A 12415-nucleotide genomic window follows, 5' to 3' on the forward strand; every position below is an offset into this window, starting at 1 on the left:
TATTTTTTTTAATCTATAAGTATCTGCTAAATCCAATAGATACTACAAATAACTATTAAGGATTCGGGTCCTCTGCTTCTAGGTCCTGGTAAATTGACTGAACATTGATTCACATTGTAAACAACTTGCAAGTTGCACCATCGAATGTGGTGTCCATGATAGAAGCAAGGACATGAGTGAAATTTCCAAATACGCAATGTATGAGTACACAAGTTTATATGCAATGTATAAAACAAGACTACTTTGGTAAACCTTGATAAAAAAAAATTGGAACTCATGAGCTCGATGTTGCGAAAATCTATTTGATGCCACAAATACTGATCGTGATCTTGGACATACACTATCCCGGATAACCAAATACGATCTATGGATCCAGCGGGTGTCACATGGTTACAAGAAACAAGAGCTGAACAACCTACTCAACTGACTATCTCAAGGGATATCAGGCTCAATGTGATTAGCACATGTTCATACATATATTACAGGATAATCATGCATCATATGACAGATAACACTGCAACATATAAAGATCGATGCATACTCAGCTGGATATCTAAGTAAATACTTATATATCTCTAAAAAACTGGTTAGTAGCACAAAGTTTATAAATTCACAGCCTAAAGATAAGTGAACATCATATCACTATTTTTTTTATCTAACAGTCTCTATTATTCCAATAGATACTCCCAATAACTATTAAGTATTCGGGACTATACTTTCATCCGCTGTTAGTCCGTAGAAGTCGAGAGCCCCGCTACTGAGCATAGTTTTGTTACGACCTTAATAACACACTGTTCCTTGCTAGCCCTCGATAATATGACTAAAAACACTCAAATATAGACTGAATAACTCAAGAAACTCTGTTGCAATTAGGTATGAGAATCTCACATCTATTTTAACTTATGTGTTTAAATTAAAATATTTTGCAACTAACATTTTGTTATGATTTTTATTTATAAATTACTTAAATAAACACAATAAAAGATCTTTTTGATATGATTTTTTTTAGTGTTTCTAATTTTCTAATTTGTAATCATTTTTTCCAACCAATGTTTTTTTTGTGATTTTCATTTACAAATTACTTTAATCAAACATGGTAAAAAAATCATTACGATAATAATATGACAAAAAAATGATAAGATAATAACATATATGAGAAACAATTTAGTAGTTCAAATATTAATTTTTTTAAAAAACATGTTATTTTTTCCAAATTTGTTAATATGAATAATTAACATGAATTGTTGAAAGTTAACGCTATTGTTATTATTTTCTGGAGTTATTTGCACCAAACATCCCTGTGAAATATTGAAATCGAACACTTCTTCCTTGTGAAATTTTAATAGGCATCTTCAACCCTGACCTTTTAAAAAATTAGCACACTCGCCCCTTCATATGAGCGATTGTTGCGCACGCGCCTCTCATGCAATTGGGCAAAGATTTTGATATTTTTTTGCACCAAATACCCTTGTAAAATATTTAAAGTGCATTTTTGACCCTTGTGAAAATAATTTTTAAATCTATTCAACCCATAATATATAATTTTTAATAAAATGCAATTATAAATATTTAGCAAAATTTTTTTGTTTTATTATTTATTATTTATTATTTTAAATGTATTATCATTAATTAATTATTTTCTAAAAATATTATTAATTTATCCTGTTATCATTATTTTATTAAACTCACTTTGTATTTCCAAAATTTCTATTAAACATGCATTATAAACAAGTATTTAAATAATTTCAAATACCAAAATATTGAACTAAACCGATAAGTTCAAACATATTGCTTTTTCGATTTAGGACTATATATTATTCAACCAAAATTTAAACTTTCCGAGAATATGCATTGCACAATTTGTAATAAACAATAAAAAAATAACATGCTTATATAATTCTAAATCGAAAAAGTAACATTCATGAACTTATCATTTGGTTCAATATTTTGGTATTTTTAGATATTTAAATCCTTATTTATGAATCATGTTTAATGAAGAAGTTGAAAACACAAAGTGATTTGATAAAACAATGATAACGAGATAAAGTAATAAATTTTTTAAGAAATAAATTAATTAAAAATAAAAAATTTAAAATAAAAAATAAAAATAAATAAAATTAAAAATGTTTGAAAAATATTTTATAATTAGATCTTAATAAATATTGTGTATTATTATTTAATATAAATTCTGCAATGCATTTTAAAAAAAAATTTAGATTTTGGTTCAAAAATCTATAATCCTTAATTGAAAAGTAATATGCATGAAATTATCATTTTAATTTAATATTTTGGTACTTTTAGGTATTTAAATCTCGTTTATGAATGCATTTTTAATGGAGAAGTTGGGAACAAGAGGAAAGTTTAATAAAATAATGATAAAAAGATAAAATAATAATATTTTTTTAGAAAATAATTATATAATCATAATAAATTAAAAATTAAAAATAAAATTAATAAAGTGTTTGCTAAATATTTTATAATTATATTTTAATAAAAATTGTGTATTATGGGTTGAATAAATTTACAAATTATTTTCACAGGGGTCAAATATGCATTTTTAATATTTCACGGGGGTATTTGGTGCAAAAAAAATTACAAAATCTTTGCCCAGTCGCATGAGTGGCGCGTGCGCAATAATCACCCATCTGAAGGGGGGAGTGTGCTAATTTTTTAAAAGGTCAGGGTTGAAGATGCCTATTAAAATTTCACAGGGGAGAAGTGTGCATTTTCAATATTTCACAGGGGTGTTTGATGCAAATAACTCTTATTTCTTGTTTAGTTAATTAATTTTGGCTCAGGTCTCTTTTCAGACGATTTTTATCCTTGAGACCAGTCAGTCTTGCTCATATTTACAAATAAAAATAAACTTTTTGACAGAAAAAATATTAATAATTTTTTATGGTGACCTAAATAAGAAATCAATCTTACAAAGTTGACTCGTGAGACTGTTTTATTGGAATTTTAGTTTTAGTTTTGTTTCGGCTTTTAATTACTCTATCGTATGTTCCTCATGTGCAACGCACGTGCATGTTATCTAGTATATATATATATATATATATATATATATATATATATATATATATACACACGCGAGCTTTTGTGTTTTTCCGTAACGGTATCAGGTGAGTTTTTGTATTTTTTCCATAACTGATATAAGAGGTATCATAGCTCGATGTCGCTAGAATATTGATTCAATTCTATTTTATAGGATTTATTGCAACAGCTCGCATTAAACTCCACGCATCCAAAGAATGTTTTTGCCTAAATATATTAAAGAAAAGCTAAAAGTTCTACATGTCGAGCATATATAAAGATATGTGCCAAGCACATGAACTACATTTCAAATATTACATATATTGAATTTATATAATCTTTTTCTTTTGACTTAAAGCTATTAAAATCCATGCTCAATTTCCTTTTTATTTTACAAGCACAGTCAAAGTCCCTGATTCCCTCGTTTGTAAATCAAGTACACGCACATAAACGTGGAAATATACTAGTAGTCGTAGTACACGTTGTGTGTGCATCAAATACTATATATGCGGATAATTAGAAATATAATTCAATTTTAGGATATTTATTTTGTCTGGTAAACATTCGATACATTTAAATTCATATAAAATTTTAAAAAATTATAATGTTTCAAAATTTAAATATATAATATTTTATTTATCATATAATGTTAAAAAGAGCAAGGGGTATTTTAAAGTTTAAAAAACTTACATTTGGTGACTAGGGTACTTGTTTAAAGTAACTTGTGTTTAATTAAAAGTGTTTCTATTACCATGATTAAAGTTAAACCCCTTAATAAGAGGTTGACGAAACTTTTTTTAAAAAATTTCAAAAATATCCCTTTCAACTTCTCCCACATTTCATTCCCCTGAATTTTTTCCCTAAATTACATTTATCTCTTTCATTTTTAAATTACTGTTGAATTATACAAACTATTTAATATAGTTGCAAATGTTTATAAGTTTACGTTATTTGTTCATTCAAAATAAATTAATTATATATGATAAAAATCGTAATAATTTTTTTATTTTATATATGAAATTATTAGCTCACACAGAGCGTATACGTTAACGACTAATATTAATAATATAGATATGAATAAAAATTTTTTTGATAATATTTAATTTTATTATACCACAACTAGACATAAATATTTTGTAATGGTACGTACGTTGGAACGGAAAACATAGGAAAGGGATGAGAAAATTACTAAAGTCTCATGCTTTTAATTGAAACCTGAAAGTGTTGATCTAAAGTTATATTAACGTACATGTAAAATTTAATTAATATTTATTAGTTTTACACAAAAACTTCTATGAGACTGTCGCATGAATCAAATTTGTGGGATAGATATCCAATTCAATCTATGAAAATAATTAATTTTTATGTTAGAAATATTATTTTTCAACGTATGTATAGACTGGATCGATCCGACTGAAATATACTCAAGTTATATATACAAGCTCAGTTTTGCAATTGACCCATATATAATATTCGGTTTATGAAAATCAATATTGTTAATTAGTGATAAATAATTTTTTGGTGCATGAAATAGATGCAAAGACAATAATAAATAATGATAAAAAGAAGTAGTTGAGGTGTACGTGGGAAAAATGTACACAAAAAGTCAAACAATTCTTTTAAATTTTCACCAAACATGCATTCCCTTTATGGTTATGCGTTGCCACGAAATGATATATACGACGTAAATATATATTTGGTTGTTTTAAATAAATAAATAATAAAAATAACTAGCATAATAAAAATAACTAGCCATTAGCGCACGTGATTTTCACGTGTTCGACAATTTAATTATTTTTAAAAAATGTGAAAAATTATAACGGTAAAAAAATATGGGAGTTTTGCTATAAAGTAGAGATAAGTTGTAAAAAATTATGTAGATTAATTAATAAGAATTGATAAATGATGAAATTTGAAAGAGAAGTTAGAGATAAAATGAGATAACGCCGTTAGAGAAACGTGAAGATAATTTAGTCATTTAAAACTAACATAAAAGAAATATGTGTTAAATTTAAGGGTAAAATGAGAAGATTTTTTGGTGTGATTTGCACACCAACAACGATATAGATAGTATAGATAATAATTATTATTAGGAAAAATTGCTTTTCTGGTCATGTATGTTTGTCACTTTGCGATTTTGGTCCTTTATATTTTCAGATTGCAGTTTTAGTCCGCTATCTTTATTTTTTTTGGCAATTTTAGTCCTTTTTCCGATGTGGCGCTGACGTGGCACCAATTCAATGCTGATGTGGAGCTGACGTGTATAGTGCCACGTCAGCATTTTCGAAAAAAAAGAACCGAAATTGCCAAAAATCGAAACATACAGGACTAAAACTGAAATTTGAAAACATAAAGGACCAAAATCGCAAAGTGACAAACATACATGACTAAATTTGCAATTTTCCCTTATTATTATATTATAGTTTAAAACATTATCATTGTTGTTGTGATGTACATAGAAAATTAAACTTATTTTTTTATATAAAATAAATCTAAAGATAAGCAAAATGATTATTATAGAATGATATATATATATATATATATATATATATATATATATATATATATATATATATATATATATATATATATATATATATATATATTACAATATTATTAAAGTAGAGACCCTCTAATTAACAAACTTTCAATTAATTGGTGAAGCTTGATTTGAAATTATCATTATCTCGTAACTTAATTTTTAATAAAACCAAAATTATTGGGTAAAATAGTCATTTTATACGATTTCCTCTTTTCTATAAATTAAAAGCTCACTTTGTGTCCTTTGATATTATTTTATTTACAAAAATAACACTCACTTTATATGATATATATATTTTTTGTGAATATTTGTTCAGAAAACGTTATATTTTTATTATTTTTTTTAATTTTTTATTTATTTTTTTCGTTTAAAAAACGAAATGTACGAGCACGCAATGCGTGCAGCGAAATACTAGTTTTAATTAATCTCTTGCCATTGAGAAGTATTTGAATCTAGACTTATATTATTTTATGAGTTTAATATGAAATGATATCACGAATATATATTTATAAGACGAGTTGATCTGATCCACACATACAATGAAAAAGTAATACTTTTAATGGGGTCCAAAGATCTATCTCACAAAATTAATGTAAGTTTTATAAAATAGATATTCTATTCGAATCGCTGGACGAAAAATATTAATTTTCATATTAAAAATATTATAAATATGAGTCACTCATGATAAATCCGTGGAATCTTTGAATATTTATTTGTTCTCCAAACTCTATACAACGAACTTTACGAAGAAACGTGGATACTCATTAGTTCTTCAAACTCTTTATAACGAACTTTACAAAGAAAACGTGAATACGCAGAATGCAAGATCACACCACGAATACATAAAACATGGTGGAAAACAAAGAAACCCAGCATTTGCTGCACAAGATGGAGCCAAAATCCTTAGAGATTGAGACGAGGAAAGAATTCGATCCTCCCAGTGATGCCAGAAAAATGGGTTCATCAAGAATATGGGACGAGTCGAAGATGATGTGGGAGATTGCGGCGCCGGCTATCATCACTTCCGTTGCGCAGTTTTCTCTCGGATTTGTGACCATTGCATTCGTGGGCCACATTGGAGAGCTCGAACTGGCTGCTGTCTCGGTTGTGCAGAATGTTCTTGAGGGATTTGTGTTCGGCATAATGGTACTTTTCTTTTTCTTTTTTTTTTTCACTGTGTTATCGAGGATTTTTTTTTGTGTTGGAGATGATGATGATGATTATGGGCATCATTTTGGTTCTTGCATTTTGAGATTTATCGTTGTTTTTATCATCAATCTCATGGTTGTGGACGGATCAGAAAAAAAAAAAATTTGCCTCAAAATTTGATTTTTACAGGAGTTGACACAAACGATGAAGCGTTATGTGAACCGCTCAGTAATGCAATTTGCCACCTGTTTTCTTGTATTTTATTTATTTTAGGAAGAAGTTTTTATTTTATTTTATTGCTCCCTAGTAGACATTTTATTGCCAATAATCAGAATCTTGGAATCTGCTTTTGTCCTTCGATGAGAAAGTAATATATTATATGGATTTCTTCGGATGTATGCTTAGGAAATGCTTACAAGTCTACTGTTTGACAATCATATGTTTAAAATGATTGTTTGTTTTTCAAAGAAATGCAAAAATGTAAATCAATATTCGCTGAAATTTTGGAATTGATTGTTGAATTTTCTGCTAATTTCTTGTTTTTAGCTAGGAATGGGAAGTGCCCTTGAAACACTATGTGGGCAAGCGGTTGGTGCAGAACAGTATGATACACTTGGAATATATCTGCAAAGATCATGCATTATAACACTTGTGTCTGCCTTATTCCTTTCACCTCTATACATTTTTACGTCGCCGATTCTAAAGCTGCTTCGACAAGATGAAAACATCTCAAAACTTGCTGGAAAATATGCTCTTTGGGTGATTCCTCAGTTATTTGCGTATGCATTGAATTTCCCTCTTCAAAAGTTTCTTCAAGCACAGAGCAAAATATGGGTCATGAGCGTAATTTCGTTAGTTGTGTTGGTATTTCACGTTATTTTGAACTGGATATTCGTGACCAAACTTGGGATGGGCTTGCTTGGTGCCGCTTTCGCAGAGAATGTATCTTGGTGGCTCGTGGTGTTGGCGCAAATTGGTTATGTAGTATGCGGTTTCTTTCCCGAATCATGGACTGGATTCTCTTCATCGGCTTTTAAGTCCCTGTTCAGCTTTCTGAAGCTGTCGCTTGCATCGGCTGTCATGCTTTGGTAAGTTCTTGGCTTTCGAAAAAGAAGTTCTATTTACCAGGCGACTGAGTGCACAATCTTTTTCGAACTTTTCGTGATTGCAGCTTGGAGCTATGGTATTATACTCTGGTGATCCTTATGGTCGGCTGGTTAAAGAATCCGGAAATTGCAGTTGATGCCATATCCATTTGGTCAGTTTCTTAATCAATATATTTCAAATTCTAACACTCGTTTACATATAAAGAAATGCTTAAATTTGGGATGGATTCGAATTACCAATTGAAGTTAGTTTTAGATAGAGATACATTCATTTGAGCTACAGCTGAATCGAATTAACTGGCCTTACGGTTGATATATGACAGCATGAATCTGGAGATTTGGACATTGATGTTCACTCTTGGTTTCAATGCTGCAGTCAGGTTAGAAATTTATGTCTATATTTATATCAGAACTTGAATGACGCTAAATAAATTTATGCTTATCCAAAGATCTTAATTTAAATCATACTTGATTCCTGACACTGTCCTCAATAACTTGCAGCATTCGAGTTTCCAATGAACTAGGAGCCAATCATCCCAAAGCTGCAAAGTTCTCTGTAATAGTGTGCGTGATTACATCGACAGTATTTGGATGCATATTCACAGCAGCCATTCTTGCAACTAAGAATGTCTATCCGTTAATATTTTCTAATAAAAAAGAGGTCATAGAAGAGACATCTAAGTTGGGTTACTTCTTGGCAGCAACCATTTTCCTTAACAGCATTCAACCTGTACTCCACGGTAACTCCTTGTTATTTTCTCCACAATGCTATGAGCTTTCAAAGACTTTGATTAAACATAGTATATTAAATTCTATGTTGTGATATCACATCAACTCTATGAGAATTCGTATACCGCCTTATACAACTGCGAGGCTCTCCAACCCCACAAGAAGATTTGGCTTATATCCTAACGCTAGTGCTATTAATTACCAAGAGTTGATGTAGAAGAAGGGAGGACCTAGTAAACGTATCATCGTCGGATTAATGTCAGTGATATAATAGTAGATCGGATTAAGGTGCACACAAGGAGAACTGATAGATTAGTGAAAAAATGTTCTAAATGGAATATTATGGATGTTGGCTTCTCAAAGGGTGTGCAATATTTCAATTGTACATCAGGTCTATGAATTGTATATCAAGTTATGATTGGCTAATATCTTGGCTTTTGTTTCACCTTTGGTAGAGTACTAACCCAAAACATGCATTTCAACATTGCAGGAGTGGCAGTAGGAGCAGGGTGGCAATCATCAGTTGCGCTAATAAACGTTGGATGCTACTATCTTTTTGGTCTTCCTTTTGGAGCATTACTCGGTTACAAATTTAAACAAGGTGTCAAAGGGATCTGGTTGGGGATGTTAGCCGGTTGTCTTCTTCAAACGATTATATTAATCCTATACGTTCTTCGAGCTAATTGGAGTAGAGAGGTCAGCCTCATGCTAAAACCACTTTAATTTATATCCTGCGTTGTAGGTGAAACGTGACTTAGTTGGACGACAAATCTTGATTATTGTTGTTGTTGTTGTATTTGAATCATGAAAAATCTTAATGATAAAACGACTCTGATAGGCAAAGTTTGCTTCGAATGCAGGCGATGAAAGCTGAGGCACGGCTCAAGTCCTATTCTGAATCATCTTTGCCTCAACCTGAGAAAGCGCAAGGTGGAATGATGGTGGAAGACTAAAGAAAAATGTCCGTAGAGAAGGGAAAAAATTGAACCAGTTAACCTGTTTGACTAGTAGTAGTAGAAGTCTAAAGAAATAGGTGATGGCAGAAGAAGACGCAAGTCATATTCTAACTAATATCAATGAAAACTTGTTTGTTGCATACTCTTGAAACTGGTTCTAATAAAAAAAATGTCAATTGTACTATAATTTTGTATTATCACTACTTATTAGACATGAGATAAGATGGTTTTGAACCTGGCCGAGTTGAAAATTTTGGACAGGATTTAACATAGTAAATACATGGACGAAATTTTATTCATGAATATTAAGCTTGAAGTTTGGTTTAATTTATGTGTTTATCTATTACTACCGTTGATAGATACTGGTTTAGGAATAATTAAATTTAATTAAGAGAGGATTATTTTTTAATTCATCTCTTATTATGTGTTTGGTAAGTTGAATAAATATTTTGATAAGCCCGTTGAGCCCGCCCTCGGCCCGCACTGTAGACACTATTATCCTTTTTATGGTGGTTAAATAATACCTTGGGGGAGGCAAGGATAAGACTTGACAATTTTTTGTCTCCAATAATACCCTACAATTTAAAATAATTAATAGTAACATTATAATTGCTATAACTTTTATTTAAAATTAAAATTAATATTCAAATTATTATTACTGTTTTAAGAATAATATAATTTAATTATAAATAAAATCATTTTTATATTATTATTAAATTTAATTATTTTTATATTTAATTAATATATTTAGTTATTTTACTGGTTTGGAAATTAAAATTAGTGACATTTTAATAATTAATAATGTTACAACCTTTATTTAACGTTAAAATTAATATTCAGATTATTATTACTATCTCCCAAAAAATACATATTTATATTATTATTAAATTTAATGATTTTCTATATTTTAATTAATATTTTAGTTTGAAAATAGTGAAAATGTAATCATTAATATAATAATAAATACATATAATTTATAATATAAAGAATTTAATGATTAATTTTATAACTATTCACCATATTTTAATTATAATTAATTATTAATATATTAATTATTTAACAGTAATATTGTAATTATGATTATTTTTTATTTAAAATTAATATTTAAATTATTTATTAATATTTAAATTATCAAAATAAATTCATATTTATATTATTATTAAATTTATTATTTTCTATATTTTTATTAATATTTTTAGTTATTTTTTTTTTGAATTTAAAATTAATGAAAATTTAATAATTAATATAATATTTAATTTTTATTTATAATGATAAAGGTAAAAAAGTAATATTTTAATTTATCATTATTTCAATCCCGATATTAATCATTCAAATTAAACATATCATTATTTATTTCAATCCTATCTAATTCCTTCAATAATCGCAATGTACTTTATCCATACATTATCATATCTATCGAACAAACGTAGACATATTTTGGGAGCTTAATCCCAATGTACTTTATCCATACATTACATTATCATACATTAGTGTCAAGTTCATTAAAGCCCAGAAGCTTAAGCCCAATGAGAAGAGCTCATATTTTGGGAGGCCCGTGGCCCATTTGAGAAACTCTATAAATAGAAGACTTATCTATTTCGTTGAGCATGTCCCGACGCCTTCAACCTTATTTCATGATGCAGGTGACGACTCAAATTTTTCTAGATTGGACATGTGAGGAACAGTTGGTCTATCAAATCTACTGTTCACCTTGATTGACTGGTCACATGGAGAATAAGATTGACTGGTCACACGGAGACCCTTAATTAGGATAACACAATTTCGTACAACATCAGTTCGGCGCCTTCAGTGGGAACAAGTCACCTCATCACCGAGAATGGAAACGCAATCACAAGCAACTCGCAACACCAGAGATGAACATGAATAACCACCTCCAGCCCCTCAGCAGAATCAAGAGTTCTTGATCACCCCAGAGGGTCTGAAGGCTTTGTTGGAAGAAGTAGCATCTACGGCTGTAGCCGAAGCCTAAGCCGTGGCACAGATTGGACATTTGAGGAGCATTTGGTCTATCAAAGATATTGTTCACCCTGATTGACTAGTCACGCTAAGACCCTTATTTAGGAGAACACAATTTCGTATAGTATCAATCGTAAAAGTGTTTGATGAGATATTAGCATAAATATGGATCTCACACAGCCACTTTAAATTTGACCATAAATATAATGTAAGAGTACTATTTTTATATTAGCATGAACTCGATCAATACATAAAAGGAGGGGCAATGAGCGAAGTTTTTGTTATGTAAAATGTGGTAACTCGAGTGACATAAAATTATGAAAATGCATTGTCAGGCAAACATGGTAAATAGAGATGATGGTTTATGAATTGAATTGAACTGAAGTAGTACCAAATAACAATGGGTTGAGGTGAAACACAATTTTCAGGGTTTGGATCCTCTGTTGTGAAGGTAACAACCACATATGGTGTTGTGCATTTTTTTAATACAAGATGATCAATTGACTATCTCAATTCATTTGACAAGTACTTTTCAAATTCGTTTGACAATATTAACCGAGGTCCGCATGCAAGATGATCAAACCATCTTGTATGAAAAATACACAACATCACATGCTATACTTACTCCTCATGGAGGATCCAAATTCAGTTTTCAAAGGGTGCATGGATAGACGTATCGAATTATTTCACGATTTTTTGTGGGGCTTTAAATTGAATTTTTAAATTAAAAAAAAATATGTTTACTAAATAGCAATTTTTTTTTTTTTTTTTTACAAATTTATAATAAATTAACGAGGTTTGAGACCCGTTTTCTCTTTTTTACGTGAGAGAGAATTAGCCTATTATACAACAATGGTTGCAAAATAAGTGTGGCTAATTATTCAAATTAAGTTCAAAATTAAACCTTCGTATGTCTAGTAATG

At 29.4% G+C, this 12415-nt stretch overlaps 1 protein-coding gene across 1 annotated transcript; it reads left to right on the forward strand.

Annotated features, from left to right (window-relative positions):
• The first annotated feature begins 6424 nt into the window (after positions 1–6424).
• On the forward strand, positions 6425–9544 carry LOC140867709 (protein DETOXIFICATION 33-like). The gene is made up of 7 exons (XM_073272759.1): positions 6425–6721; positions 7271–7812; positions 7896–7982; positions 8154–8210; positions 8332–8570; positions 9050–9255; positions 9420–9544. The coding sequence occupies exons 1-7, from the start codon at positions 6425–6427 to the stop codon at positions 9510–9512; spliced, it is 1521 nt and encodes a 506-aa protein (XP_073128860.1). The 3' UTR covers positions 9513–9544.
• Positions 9545–12415: the final 2871 nt, after the last annotated feature.

This window comes from Henckelia pumila, chromosome 4 (assembly GCF_033568475.1).
Source record: "Henckelia pumila isolate YLH828 chromosome 4, ASM3356847v2, whole genome shotgun sequence".
NCBI classification, from domain to species: domain Eukaryota; kingdom Viridiplantae; phylum Streptophyta; class Magnoliopsida; order Lamiales; family Gesneriaceae; genus Henckelia; species Henckelia pumila.